Source organism: Nelusetta ayraudi, unplaced genomic scaffold (assembly GCF_046127955.1).
Source record: "Nelusetta ayraudi isolate G7.1 ecotype Tasmania unplaced genomic scaffold, CSIRO-AGI_Nayr_v1 ptg000015l, whole genome shotgun sequence".
In the NCBI taxonomy this organism is placed as follows: Eukaryota; Metazoa; Chordata; class Actinopteri; order Tetraodontiformes; family Monacanthidae; genus Nelusetta; species Nelusetta ayraudi.
In genome coordinates this window covers 720,001-734,760 of record NW_027466065.1, presented here as the reverse complement: position 1 = coordinate 734,760, position 14,760 = coordinate 720,001, and the positions used below count along the sequence as shown (strand labels likewise).

The 14,760-nt window shown below is 46.5% G+C and overlaps 1 protein-coding gene and 1 long non-coding RNA gene across 3 annotated transcripts in view; one reads left to right on the top strand and one right to left on the bottom strand.

Moving 5' to 3' along the window:
* Window positions 1-2,240: 2,240 nt before the first annotated feature.
* On the bottom strand, window positions 2,241-7,312 carry LOC142886170 (uncharacterized). Its single transcript, XR_012926382.1, has 3 exons — window positions 7,076-7,312; window positions 3,230-3,447; window positions 2,241-2,341 (listed from the first exon to the last, which is right to left on the bottom strand). It is a non-coding gene; the product is annotated as an uncharacterized LOC142886170 (long non-coding RNA).
* A 2,723-nt stretch (window positions 7,313-10,035) lies between these two features.
* The window catches only part of pax9 (paired box 9), an 8,792-nt gene continuing 4,067 nt past the window's right edge, over window positions 10,036-14,760 (top strand). For both annotated transcript variants that reach the window (XM_076023188.1, XM_076023189.1), the window contains exons 1-2: window positions 10,036-10,373; window positions 11,171-11,788. In XM_076023188.1, the coding sequence (XP_075879303.1) occupies window positions 10,061-10,373; window positions 11,171-11,788 (931 nt within the window). In that variant the 5' untranslated portion in view covers window positions 10,036-10,060. The remainder of the gene's footprint in view (window positions 10,374-11,170; window positions 11,789-14,760) is intronic.

Sequence of the window (14,760 nt, the reverse complement as noted above, 5' to 3'; positions counted from 1 at the left end):
CGCGTCCGAGACCAGTTGGAAGCATTTGTTCCAGTCAAGATTTTGCATTTGTTCAGTCCCGCAATAATGGCTGATTGACGCCGCGGCACAATGTGCTTTAACTTTGCAGGATAAATCCGAGCTTGTTCCGTGTTGTCATGGCTCTGAATGGGCCTGAATGGGATGTGGGGACACTATCTACTGCGCCGCGTCCACGTCTATAGCCACAGGCGATATCACGTGTGATTTTGGGAGGTATTAAATCGCCTGCGACGTCTGCAAAGTTCAACAAAGTCGCTGACCTGGATTTGAAGATAATTCGTGCAGTGAAAGTGGATTTTCTGTCTACTTTTCTTTTTCTTCTTAAAGAAAATCCCATCCAATCAGCACCAAAGAGGAACTTTCGATGTGAATTTTTCTCCCGGGCAAAGTTTTGGAGAGGGTGTGATTGTTTTTGTAGCGCAGTAATGTGCAAACAGGGGCCTGCAGTGGCGGACAAACAGCGGCGCATTACAGTAGTTTTCTGCTCGGAGTGGCGAGTTGACAGAGGCCACTTCGATTGGAGAGCGAAAACACGCAAAAGCAAAGAGAAGTCGTGTCCACAGAGCGGGAATTTCTCTGTCCACAATGACCCAGCAGCCACTTAATCTATTTAACACTGGCGGGCTTGAGCCGGAGAGGGTCCTCTGCAGCTCCAGAGAGCTCTCCACGGCCAAATATTTACTCTTGTTGTTCAGCTCTCCATTTCCCCCCCTCAATCCCTTCCTCGGTCTCAGCTCTGCCAAGACCACAGTTGTGACTCACGCGGTGCGACTGGACCAGCAGCACCAACATCAGTGCCTGTTTGTGCACACGGATCCAACACTGAGCTTCAGTGTTCTCCCATAATCCAGGGTTTTACAATGTCACGTCCCAAAATTCTTGATGTTTTTTTTTCTCTCCAAATGTCAGGATTTTGTAAACAAGAAAAAAAAATAATATTTTTTTTTTCAAATTTTCTAGTCAAAATAAAACAATCAATTTTTTTTCTCTAAACAAAGTTGTCGATGAGAAAATTCTATAATTATATACACTCTTACACTTAATTTTAACTGCTGCAATAATACGACAATGCTAATCAAAAGTGGGGATTTTATTCATTTAAACGTTCCCTATTTTTTTTTTTTTTTAATTCCTTTAATTTCAAGTTACCACGAATACTGGTAAGAAAATGCACTGCAGTCAAACAGAAATTATTATTGATATACACTATTCATCCAAGGTTGTTTTTTTTTGTTTTTTTTTACTTTTTACTTTTCAAATTGATAGGCCACTCCTGTAATGCATCAAACCCAATACATTTGGCATTGTGTTTTTTTTCTTCCCAATTTTAGTATTAAAAAAAAAAAAAAAAAGTACCTAGCTCAACATCTGCGTTGTGCAACAGGATTTTAAATCTCGAGGCCACAGCTTCAGTCAGAGGTTTGAGATGCAATTGGCTCTGGAGATAAAGTCCAGTATCCTTATCTGATCGCAGCGTGATTACAACCATCTCCATGCAGCATCCACAATAAGGCCTCTGTCGCTGCTGGGTTCAGTGCAGCGTGATGCTGCTGCTGCTGCTGCTGTTGCTGCTGCTGCTGCTGCTGCACCTGCCTCTCCCTCCTCTGTAAACAGTATTAGCATTTTGGAGAGGGGCTTCTGCAGACTGGGGGGGTGGATGGGGAGGGGGGGGGGTAATTAGAACCAGGCTCTTGTGAGTCTGCTTGATCATGTAGCAGCAGCTGTGTGTGTGTGTGTGTGTGTGTGTGTGTGAGTGTGTGTGTGCGTGCTGCTCGGTGAAAGTGTCCCATCAACACCCCCCAGTAGCCCTCCACAAAAAGAAAGAAGTCAGGTTTGTTTGGACAGAGCTTTAGGGGACAAAACTAGTGTGTACCGCCAGGATTTCCATCGAGGACTCGGAAAACAGGAGGAGAGTGGCACAACAACAGGAAGTCACACACATCAAGTGAGTTTTAAAGTTACAAATGAAGACCGAGGAAGTCACATTGTTAGAACATAATAGATATGACTGAAAATATTTTAAGAGTGTTCAAGAGCTTTGTTTGCTGGGAGCATTTACGTTGTTTAAATGTTTTGGATAATTCATACCATAAACTTTGACATTCTATTTGTTATATAAAAAGGTTTATGGTTCATCTTAAGCACCAAAGAGAAGTTTAAATATTATTCTTGTACTTTTAAAAGAAAGAAATATATTGTTTCTATTTAAATTTGGAAAGAAAAAAAAAAATTGTGGTTCTACTTACTGTTTGGTAGAAATTGGTCCTCAGCCCTCAGCATCCTCACAGCCATCAAGTCCAGCTGCATCCTGCTTTTAAAGCTATTTGGAGACATAAAGAATCGTTACAATCACATCTTATATCAATATCACGTACAATGTCTTATGAAGAAGTCATTATCTGTTCTTTTAGTTTAACGTGATGTCATCAGCAGACCAGCAACGTGCCTCCATTGCTTTGATAATGGCCTCAAGTTTTGGTTTTGAACACCCCCAAAAGTGAAATGAACCTCTGCAACTCGAACATCAGTTCTGGGAAGTTTGTGATGTGGGGCTGCCCTCTGCAGGACATATTGGTCATGACACCTAACTTCAACTTCCTACAGTCAGTCAGTTGCCTCCCTGTATGCCCTGAGGTTTGTATCAACTGCTGAAAAGACGAGCTTTCACACCAGGGATGACTATCGAGCTGCTCGTTGTTTGTCTCCTCTATTCGCAGTGAAGTATAGTTGAAATATAGTTGGAAAGTCAGGATCAATGGATTCAGAGGCAGAAACAACGATGCACTGCACCTCAACAAGGAAATAACTAAATTACTAAACGCAAATAATCTGATCATGACACATGTTCATCATGGTTAACAGTTTTCCATTGGACTTTAGTTCCCGTGAACGTGTGCTAGAGGGCGCTGTGCAGACTGTCTTGTAATTCTTTCATTTCAGGGGCAGAAAAAGTCGTCTACTGTTTTGTAAATTGTCCACTAGATGGCGCCGCCGTATTCTGGAACGTCAAAGGAGGCGACGACGCAGCATCAGTGACCCGAAGAATTCGGGTTAAAAATGTGACTTTGGAGAAATCTAGGGGGACTTTTTCTGCACTTGTGATCAAAACCAAACCCAGCATCTGATTCCGGCCAATGTGCAGCTCAAACTGGCTCAACCGGAAGTTCCTCTTTTCCACGCTCTTGACGTTCCTTGCGGATCGACCCACCTTCTCTTGGTGCCCTCGGTGGCTTGATGCTGCTGCCAAGATGTGCTGCTTCACATTCCACCGACAGGCAGTCAACCAGCCAGCCAGCCAGCCAGGCAAACCAGCCAGCCAGCCAGCCAGCCAGCCGGTTACTGCAGTTTGCATTCAAACGCACGGTGCCGTATGGAGGAGAGTCACGAGGCTGCAGGGTGGCCGCGGGGCCGCTTCTCTCAGGTGAACTAGAAAGACAAAACACATTTCATTTGAATGCTGTCAATAGGGAACTATTAGTAACAGGGCTCGTTTTTTTCCCCCCATATATTTTTTTTATTTACTACATTGTGCTTTGCAGTGAACACTTACTTGTGTCATGTATAATTTATTTTTTTTTTAAACAAAAGCAACTGGAAAATAAACCTTTTGTTCCTAAATCCGGATAATTGCGGGATTTTTCTGGCTGATTTGGGGATCTGGCCGGAAATTGGACATAAATCCAGCGCAGGTATGACTCAGCGACTCCTCCAGGTCGGTGGCTGTGCTCTGCTGCATCAACACCCCATTCTCACTTTTCCACACGGAGGAAACGCTGCGTAAAGGCGCGCCGAGGCCCCGGTGCCATTTCTCTCTCTCCTCCTCCACCTTTCAGTGTCCTTCGTGCGGGACAAAGAGGTCTCTTAATTAGCGCGAGATGAAATATTGAATACTAATGGGTGCCAGGTGCCAGTGGAACAGATGTCAAAGTGATGAATGCTGTAAAGTGTCGTAAATATTGTTGCTTTCCCCCCTGCACCCCGGCTCCTCTGGCTCCCTCTCCGCTCCGAGGCCCCGGCCTTGGCCTCTGCAAGGTACGTCGTTAACCCGCGTTCGTCCTCATTAAGGCCGCACTAAAGTCACCGGGCCGTGCGGGCGGGAAGAGTGTGAACCTGCGCCTTTTAATGGTGTCACCGCCGTCTGGGCCGCAGAGGTCGGAGGCATCACGGTGGGTCGCTTCCACAGGCGCCCCGTGCCCCGGCTCGTGCACGCGGGCCGCATCCACAACGCGTCACCCTGAAACCATGAGCGGCCCGTTAAACCTTTTGGTTTTTTTGGGGGGATTATTATTTTATTTTTTTTGGAAGAAATTATATTAATAGTCAGTAAATCCTAAAATAGCTGTATTTCATTTTTTTTTTCAACGTTTTAAGGGTCATTTCGATAAAGAGCTTAACACCGTAGGGCTACATGTTTTATACACGTCCCATAATATATTTTCCCTCCTATGAGGTGGCTCACCAAAACACTCTATCGATCTGCTGCAGCTCCGGCCCCTCTCTGTCAAATTCTAAAACCCACTATGGCCCCACCAGTCCAAAAGTTTGATCGCCCATGCAACCTCCCGGATTAACGCACGCACGCACGCTGGACTAACCATCATGTGCGTCTCATTGCACACGTCAGTCAGAGCAGACAGTTGGGACGAGATGTCAGCGCTCCACACCCTCGTCCCCCTCCCCCCACGCTCCTCTGGGCTGCTGCTGTGATGAGCCATTAGTGCTGACTGGGGTTTCCCCACATGGAGGGTTGAGTGAGGTGGGGCGAGTTGGTGTGGTCGTCCTCACTGGGAGCCATCAGTGTGTGTGTGTGTGTGTGTGTGTGTGTGTGTGTGTGTGTGTGTGTGTGTGTGCGCGCGTGTGTGAAGCTATTGCGTTATTAGAGTCGGCGGGCCTCACCTCATCCAGTAACCCACACCCTAGTCACGTGGATCATAGGTTAGATCCATAGTATAATAATAATAATAATAATAATAATAATAATAATAATACGAAATTCGATTAACATTTGTTTTGAAGAATAAAATATTTTATTTTAAATAATAATATATTTTCAAATGTTTCGTGTTTATCGAAAACTGCCTTGTAGTTAAAACATTTCTAGGTGATAAACAATTTTAAGGGCCCAGCTAGCGGCTGAACCACCAAATATATATTGTATTACAGAATATAGTTATTAGCTATAATTATTTCTATAGTTTTGTTGCTGTTTTTTTCACGTCCATTGGCCTATTTAAAGTTTTTCTTTGCTGACTTCTCTCTTTGCTTTTCCTTTTTTGCCCTCTGACAGCTCTCCAAAATAAATTGGTAAAATTTCGTCAGCAGAGACAGCGAATTATGAGGGATAACGAGACAATTAAAATAAACAACGAAAGTAAAATATTTGTTCTCCCAATTAATTCGCCTGTTTGTCGACGCTTCATCAATCCTGACGATGACTCGTGTTGTCTTCGAGACTGAAACGCATTCGGCTGACGTCATTTTTGCATAAACATTTTTAATAATTCGAATACGACGCGCCTGGAAAAAGTCAACCGTGAGTTCGCGTCAGACTCCAGTCTTTGTGGTGTGAAAATAAAGCAAAAGACGACTGAGAGACGCACTTTGATGTGATTAATTCGATTTCAATTATTTTTTTTTTTATTAACGTTACGACAGACTCAACGACGTTTGAGTTTGTGTATTAATGAACATTTAATGGAATTGAGTTTGCTGCGTCACTTACGCCGTTTCTGAGAGGAAACAAAGGACAAGGGTGGCTTTGATCAGAAGACACAGTCTATTAAACAACCAGGAACTATTTTTGTTGTCTATTTTAAAACAGAAATAAAGCAGTAAGTGCATTTATATATTTTTTTATTTATTATTATTATTATTATTATTATTTTTTTTAAATAAAATTAAATAAAATCTGTTCTACATCCGCGTTGTTGTGACAACAGATGACTGGGGTGGGAAAAGTCCCACAAGTCTTAGCTCGTCTCGTCGAAAAACTGACAACAAAAGGTGTTCACACAGCCAGTAGATAGCTGCAGTGGGAGAGGCTGTCATCAAGCGTTCACGGCTGCCCGCACTAAGTAGATATCAACAAGCTCCCCTGGCAAACTCTGTTTTCTCACCCCCCCCCGCCCCCCGACTGGATCTCCGCGGCGCAGGAAGTCCGGGCTGCCGCCTGATTTATTCTTCTCACCTTCTGAACGTTCGGGGGGCACGGAGGAGGAACATTTGCTGCAGCGAGACTTTAAATGAAATCATTTGTGATTCCCGATGGATACCTTGGAGTCTTGATAATGGGATGAGAAAAAAAGTGGGGAAGTGGTAGCAAAAATAAACTCGAGAAAGATTTCTTTTTTTCCCCCCTCCTCCAGTTCTTCTTCCATCATCTTGAGTCAATAAGGAGCCGCTCGAGCCGTGCAATCAATTATGTCCAACGCAAACACTTTCACATGAAAGCAAGCGGAGAAACACAAACAGGTAGCGGCTCGCACACTAGACAAACTCTGGGCCGAGGGCGCAACTTCGACAAGAGACAGCAAATAAAAAATGTGAACAAAAAAATGAAATAAAAAAAATTAAAAATGAATTATGATAAATATATCTATCCATATTTGGCATTTCCGGTGAATTGATATTAGCAGAGGCTGAGATTTTGGCATTAAAAGTGACATTTTATGGTGGAGACTCGCTACTTTCTGGAGCGTAGAAACTCACAGATTAAAATGTATTTTTGCAACATCTCACTCGTGCATTGGCTGATGGCCACTGAGCCTGTAAAGGAGCCATAGCGCAAACAATATTGCAATGCGTTTGCGCAACAAGTCAGGCGGCGGGCTCACCTTGCCTTACACACCACACACCGCAAATCACCCCAATTAAAACCAAAATCTTTTAGAAGCCTCTAAACGCACTTTTAATGGATTCCAGTCACGCGTTTTGAAAACAATTTGCGGTGCAAAAACGAAAACGAAACAAAACAAAAAACAACAACAACAAAACCTAGATGACAGCAGTCCTGGTAAATGGAACGTGCAGGCGGGAGTTTAAAAAAGGAACTCACGGGGTCAGGGAGCGTCTCCTGTCCGACTCCATCCACGCGCAGCTCGTCTGGCGATGCGGGTTGAACGGTGCGTGTTTGGGCCTGCGGCCTGGATGGATGGAGGCGTGTGACCGCCGCCATGCCCGCGCTGGAAATCATTATGAACAAACACACGCTTAAAATTCAATCCACTTACAATAACAACAACGATAAGTAATAATAATCATTATACGACAGAGGGATTTGCCACCTTTAACGCTCTTAATTTGAGCTTAATCTGCAGTCGTTTATTTCTTAACTTTCCTTTCAGTTGTTTTTTTTGTTTTTTTTTTGTGTCATTAATCGGGTTAAAATTGTCCCAGTAAAACCCGCCAGTGTCGTGGCTGCGGCTTCCTTTCCTTTTCACGACAAAGTGGGGAAAGATGGGTGCTGGGGGTAGTGTGTGTGTGTGTGTGTGTGTGTGTGTGTGTGTGTGTGTGTGTGTGTGTGTGTGTGTGTGTGTGATGGGTGGTTGGGGTCTGGTGGTGGTGGTGGTGGTGGTAGAGGTGGTAGGTGTGGTGGTGGTGGTGTGTCCGTGCAGTCCAAACAGGCTTGACGATGGAGCAGCTCTTCCCGGGACCTTTGATCCCGCAGCGATGACCTCTGCCGCTGTACGCCGCAGTGGAAACAAGCCGAGCACGTTTCAGCCCGCAAACACAACAGTAAACAGTGTCGCTCTGTCTGCCCTGCGCTGTCTGCTGGGCAGCAGCGGCGGCAGCAGCAGCAGCAGCAGCGGCAGCAGCAGCAGCGGCAGCAGCAGCACGGACAGGTGGGGAGGGACAGAAGGGGAGGCACGAGCGTCGCAGCGGTGGTTTAAAAAACAAAGGGTGCGTGCGTGCGTGTGTGTGTGTGTGTGTGTGTGTGTGTGTGAATGGGGGGGGGGGGGTCATCATTCAGCCCTCTGAGGATAAAATAAAGCATCGGGCAACAAAACAAAAAAGCATGTAGGCTACAGGAAGAAGTTGATGCTTCTTGTGGCATCTAGCACCACCAGGGATGGGCAAACTACGGTCCGTGGGCCATATGCGGCCCGGTAAGGCTTTTAACCAAACTCAAAGAAATTATATTAAGAGTAATTCAGTCATAAAATAGCTGTATTTCATCCACTTTTTCAGTGTTTTCAGAGTCATTTCAATAAAGAGCTAAATACCGCGAGGCTTCAAAGACACTGATTTTTATTGCAACGCTTTTGCTCATTTTTAATTGACATTAAAGCACATGTTTTCTGCATATCCCATGATGTATTCTTTTATCCTATGAAGTGGTTCACCAAAACACTCCATCTGCTGCTGCGGCCCCCCCCCCCCTCTCTATCAAATGTTGAGAACCCATTGTGGCCCTACCAGTAGGAAAAGTTTGCCCACCAAAATTAAAAAACCCTTTTGGTGTTGTCCAAATTTGCACCGACGGAGAAGTGTGGTGGCATCCCGCAAGAGTGGGGGAAAGGGACGCGGGCGAGGCGAGGAGGCACGCACGGCCCGGTTCTCCTCCCTGCACCGGAACAAACACGGAGGGGAGGGCGAGGGGGGGGGGGGGGGGGCGTGCGCACGCCTGCGGCCTTTCGAGCCTCGCTTTAATGTCAGCAGAGGAGTTGTTGTTTTGGGGGGAGGGGGGGGGGGCAAAGAGGCTAATTGCTCGGCTGCACTCGTGCCATTCTGAAACATTCATGCCTTCAAGGTGGGACGGGATGAGGGCCAGTCACGCGCCGCGGACTTTCAAAAATATATATGACAGAAGGAAACGCGCGCCAGACTGGTGTGGGAGAGAGTGAAGAAAAAAAAAAAAAAAAAAAGCAAAAGCTTCTGGCGGTGTGTTTGTTTCTGGAGTCAGGAAGCAAGAAATCTCTCTCACTGACGGCTGCACGGGTATAGGAGCGGGGTGCAAGAGGCGGCAGCAGGAACGCTGGGAATGATCCATTTTGACGCCACGTTTTCAAGCAGCGCGAGCCTCCGAGTTGAAGGTGTCCCAAATTCAACCGAGAATTAAAGCGCAATTCAAATCAGATCACAGCGTTTCACAGGTTCATTTGTTGCGTCCGGCCTACCGAGTCAAACATTCAGCGTGCATTTACGACACTTATGTTGAAAATATTACGTATAAATCATAAATTAAAAGAATATTAATATATACATTTTCATCAAATTTATTTAGTTGCATTGGCCGTCGTGGTCGCTGCTCCAAACTAGAAAATATCGTCAGTATAATTTTTTTCTTGACTCGAACAATTTATTTGAGGAGTTTTTGATTGAACAGGAGGAATTAACCGCCACCCTGTCTCTGTCTCTCCGTAAAGTTAAACATTTCCATTCTCCTCTGTTCTTTAAAGTCAAAATATTTCAACCGTGAGCCGCTTGTTTTTTTTGCCGTGGCAGCCGATATATTCGGTGCTGAGCGGAAGAGAACTAAAATGTGGGGCGCTAAATGAAAACGAGGAGTAAAGTTGTGGGGGTGATAATCCCTGAGCGCGCTGATATATAATTTAGAAGAAAGAAAAATAAATCAGACGGCCAATTGCGTCGCTGAAAAGAGATCATTCATTTCTTCCAATTTCCCCCAACGATGCCGCTTTAAACCCTGAGATCAGGGCCTGTGCGTCAAACACGCGCAGATCGCGCTGCTTTTCACCTCTTTTAACACTTTTTTTCTAAAGAAAAAAAATATACAAAAGAGAATATGCATGGGAGTCAAACTATAACGGAGTTGTAATTATTTTTGTGCATGAACCTTTTTGTTTCTATTTGGAGCGTCTTTGTTGTCACCTGTTGACTTGGATCGAATCAGAGTGTGGAGAAGCTTCATTCATACTCACCGCCTCTGTGTGTGTATCACTGGTGGTGGATCTCCAGCAGCAGCTCTCTGGTGGGAGACACGGGACAGGGGAGGAGGAGGAGGTGGAGGTGGAGGAGGAGGTGGTGGTGGTGGTGGTGGCTGCTGCTGGTGGTGGTTGGGGAGCTCCGTCGATTTGTCATGTCAAACTTCGGACCAATCGCAGCGCCTCTCTGGGTCATCGCCGGCTCGCCCAGCCAATCGGCGCGCAGCAGCGGCGCTGGAAGTCCGGCCCCCCTGGATGTGGACAGATTGAAATGTAAGCCTGTCAGCGGCGGCAGCAGGAAACACACCGACTGTTTTGTCCCTCTCGCTCCCCTCTATCGCAACGAGGAGGATTTTTCTTTGGACGACGCGATTGCCGACACGGCGGACACGCTGGACGCGGAGCGGGACTCGCGCAGGACTCACGAACCGGACACCGTGGTCTTCTTCTGCGGCTTCAACGCAATGGGTGAGTTCAACGGTCTGAACCGGGTTTTTTTTTTTTCTTCCCTCCTCTCTCTCTTCTCTCCTTCTTTTTCCTCGTCAGTGAGGCAGTTACGGGCTGATCGTCAGTTGGCTTTCCACCTCTGGAAACGTTGCCTAAGAGCAAGTGTTTTAGCTGTGAATCTCGCGGGAAGAAAAACAAAAAACAAAACAAAACAAAAAAAAACATAACAAAAAAAAACAACCCCACGGCAGCCTGGATTATTTACGCGAGTCAGTTACGCACGAGCGCTGGCAGGGAGCGCAGGACATCCGTGTGACGCTTCGTGTGTGTGCCAGTGATCAGCCCTGCTGGGAGTCTGCAGTGATCGCGGAAACCAAAAAACTCTCCAGACAAACTGTTATGGAGGAGAAAAAAAATAGGACAATTTTCCACTTTTTACGCCAAATGTGGTTGGCGCGCAAGTGGAAGATTTTTCTTTTCTTTTGTTTAAGAATTCTTTTGGGGCACTGGCTGGTTTTTCCTGACACAATTTTTTTTTTTCAAGCGTTGCAAAAACAGACCGGTGCAATCAGATAATTTCCGTTAAAAAAAAAAAAATCCCTCGTCATATTTGCCATATTTGTTTGCCTCTAATTGGATGTTTATTGCATCACATTAGGCCTGATCTCGGTGCGGTTGGACTGGGCCTCGATTCGGTTACCTAATCACTCTCATTGTTGTGTGTGTGTGTGTGTGTGTGTGTGTGTGTGTGTGTGTGTGTGTGTGTGTGTGTGTGTGTGTGTCAATCTCCCCGCCTTGGGCGCAACGCCATCCTCCAGAACCAGCCTTCGGCGAGGTGAACCAGCTCGGCGGCGTGTTCGTCAACGGCAGGCCGCTGCCCAACGCCATCCGGCTGCGCATCGTGGAGCTCGCCCAGCTCGGCATCCGGCCGTGCGACATCAGCCGCCAGCTGCGCGTCTCGCACGGCTGCGTCAGCAAGATCCTGGCGCGCTACAACGAGACGGGCTCCATCCTGCCGGGCGCCATCGGCGGCAGCAAGCCGCGCGTCACCACGCCCACCGTGGTCAAGCACATACGGACGTACAAGCAGCGCGACCCGGGGATTTTTGCCTGGGAGATCCGCGACAGGCTGCTGGCCGACGGCGTGTGCGACAAGTTTAACCTGCCCTCCGTCAGCTCCATCAGCCGGATCCTGCGCAACAAGATCGGGAACCTCTCCCAGCAGGGCCAGTACGAGTCCGGCAAGCAGGCGCCGCACCCGCACCCGCCGCAGCCCGGCATCCCCTACAACCACTTGTACTCGTACCCGGCGTCCAAAGTGCCCACGCCCCCCGGCATGCCCACCCTCCCCGGACACATGGCCATGCACAGGATATGGCCCTCGTCGCACTCCGTCACAGATATTCTGGGGATACGGTCAATTACAGAGCAACAAAGTAAGCACGGCTGCAGCCACGGGGGCGGTTGCGTTTCTTAATTGAACCTCTGTTTAAACAAAGCGGAGGCTCTCTTTCTTTTTCCTCCCCGTGTTGTGTGTGTGTGTGTGTGTGTGTGTGTGTGTGTGTGTGTGTGTGTGTGTGACAGAGAGAGAGAGGGAGAGAGTGTGAGTGAGTGAGTGAGTGTGTGTGTGTGTGTGTGTTTGGGGCAGCTTTATTGTGAGGCAGCAGGGTCTGACTGGAGCTGCTGGGGTTCTGGGGGGTTCTGGGGTCCCTGGGGCTCTGCTCCAGGTTCGATGGTCCAGGTCAGCTGGTCAAGAGAGGCGGAGAGGAGGGGAGAAGGTCGGAGGTGCTTCAGTCTGCTGCTACCTCCCCCCCCCGGCGCAGCTTTAACCCGGCTGACATAAATCTGACCCGCTTCAGCCCCGCCATGCAGCCAGCCAACGCGCGTTAACGTGCCCCTTAAATGCGTTGTCGTATATGTGTCACGACGCCCCTGATCAAGTTTGGCGCGTACAGCGGTGAAGAGTTGAAACGGGATTCGGCTGCAGCCTGACCCCGAGCCGCTGCTTCCTGCTCGGCGAGGCCCGGTGGTGGTGTGGAGCACCGAGCCGCTGTCAGCCACAGCTGCCAGGCCGAGCTGCAGCAGCTCTTCCCCGGCTCCTCTGCACCGTAAACACCCCGTGCCAAACCCCGTGTATACCCACCGAGCACTTGGTGTAGACAGTTACGCGCCAAACAGGAGCAACGTGTTGAGATTTTTTTTTTAAGGCTCTTTTTTGTTTACGCTGTGTTGGGAGGCTGTCCTCACGCAAAGTATACATTTTAAAGATTACCGGCAGATTTGTTTTTTGTTTTTTTTTCATTCATTTCATTCGCACCAAAAACACTGGTCCACCGTCGTAGAAATTGTTGGACCAAATAGAGAATCGTGTCCAATTGCGCCAAAAATTAAAACAAATAATCGTGCAGGTTTTTGCTGGATAACCTGAGTGATTTTAATAGATTATTTTTTTAAAAAAGAATTACATAAACGCAACAAGCGATTAACGCGAGTAAAAATGAATTCAAACCAAATTAAATATCGTTCACATGAATTAAAACCGCTCCTTCACCAGTTGCACCGCTGCTGTTGCTGCTGGCTCGTGCGAGGCCGCGGCTGTCGACAGGAGCCGCGCTGAGATCAGCTCGGATTTAAAACCGTCACGGTTGATTGAAGCGTCTCTGACCTCTGGACGTCTCTCTTGGCGCGCGGCGTTTTCAACACGCGTCTCAAATCTTGATCTTCAGCAGGGGAAGAGAGAGAGAGAGAGGGAGAGGGAGAGGGCGAGAGAGAGAGAGAGAGAGAGAGATGGAGAGAGACACACAGAGAGAGAAACACAGACAGAGATCAGCTGATCTGCACGGGAACAGTTTCTGTTATCGTGGTGGATGATTTCAGTTAGATACGGAGAAACCTTGACAGCGGTATAAATAAAAAAGGCGCTGAGGGAGGGAGGTGAACAAAATTGTGGGGGAGGGAGGAAATGTCGAAATTATTATTTATGAATGATTAAATACTTGGGGGGGAAAAAGAAAATCTAATTTATGCAGCGAGTTAATTACTTAAATGTTTCCTTTGCTGATCCAGAAATGAGAAAAAGCTCCCCCCCCATAAAAATAAATAAAAATAAAATACATTTAAAAAATAATAATAATAATAATAATCCGCTGCTGCAGCCTACAACCGCCAAAGGCTTTAGTGATGCGGCTGATCTGGGTGGGTACGCGGCCTGCAGTAGAGTAGAGTCTCTTTTCTCCTGCTGATCTCAATCTGTCCTCTCTTCTTCTCCTCTCTTCTGTGTCTTCTGCCCGACAGTCAGTGACACTGGCATCGTTTCCCAGCGCCAACCTAGAAGAGTGCAGCGCTATAAGCAGGACTCATTTCCCAGCAGCGAGCTCTCCGCTAGTGGATAAACCGCATTTAGAACCCTATGCAAAATACACACAGGTAACAAACGGACGCCTCTCATTTATTTATTCATTTTGTTTTATTTTCAAACCTAAAACGCAAATCAGACTCTACATTTTTTTTTCTAAAAAGAATCAATTTAAAAAGCCTGGAGAAATTTTTTTTGAATCTTATTTTTTTTGCTCCTCACGTTTTGTTCTGCCCCTTCCTGCCACCGCTGGCCGGCACAGTCCATTAGTTCTCTTATTAAATAACTCGCGTGTATGATTTTAGCTAATATTGAGTAGCTCAAAATTATTTGGATGCCTTCAGATTTTCCCACTGCTCGCTGCCAGATTTATTCTTAAATATTTGTTGCCATTTAACCTTCAGAAAATTGTTGGAACTGTTTTTTTTTTCTTTTTAAAAGAGAAAACTGGCCTGTGTTGTTTCCAAATCCGGACCCAAACTGGTTCCAGCGGGTGTGTTGGTGCCAGCTGGGCTGAAAGTCACAAATCTATAGTGCAGGAAAAGAAAGCGACCGCAGCTGAAATTATTATTATTTTTTTTTATCCTTTCCTTTGGCGGGGGAAAAAAAATAAAGCAGCTGAAAGGGTCAGATGTGCTTTACTTTAAAACTCAAGAGTTTGAGGACATTAATCACCGCGTAGTGTGACGTCAAACCGTGAAGAAATCCGATTTGAAATAAATAAGGCGGTTTCTAAACTGTTAGGATTACGGACACATGGAAAATATTTACAGGTTAACTTGGCAAAAATAATTTTGTCAAATACGAGAGTGTCATAAAATGTAAGCAGTTGTAGCCTAAATAGTAATTACGGCATTCGTCTCAACGGTGTCTCCACTTGATCTGATTTATTATTTACATTCAAAATGAGGCTTACAAGGGTCGGTTGAATGCGCATGTGCGCTGCTGACCATTTTTTTCAGACGCTGACAGACAGTCTCAGTCATATACACACACGTGTGTGTGTGTGTGTGTGTGTGTGTGTGTTTATATGTATGTGTGGGGTGGTTTGTC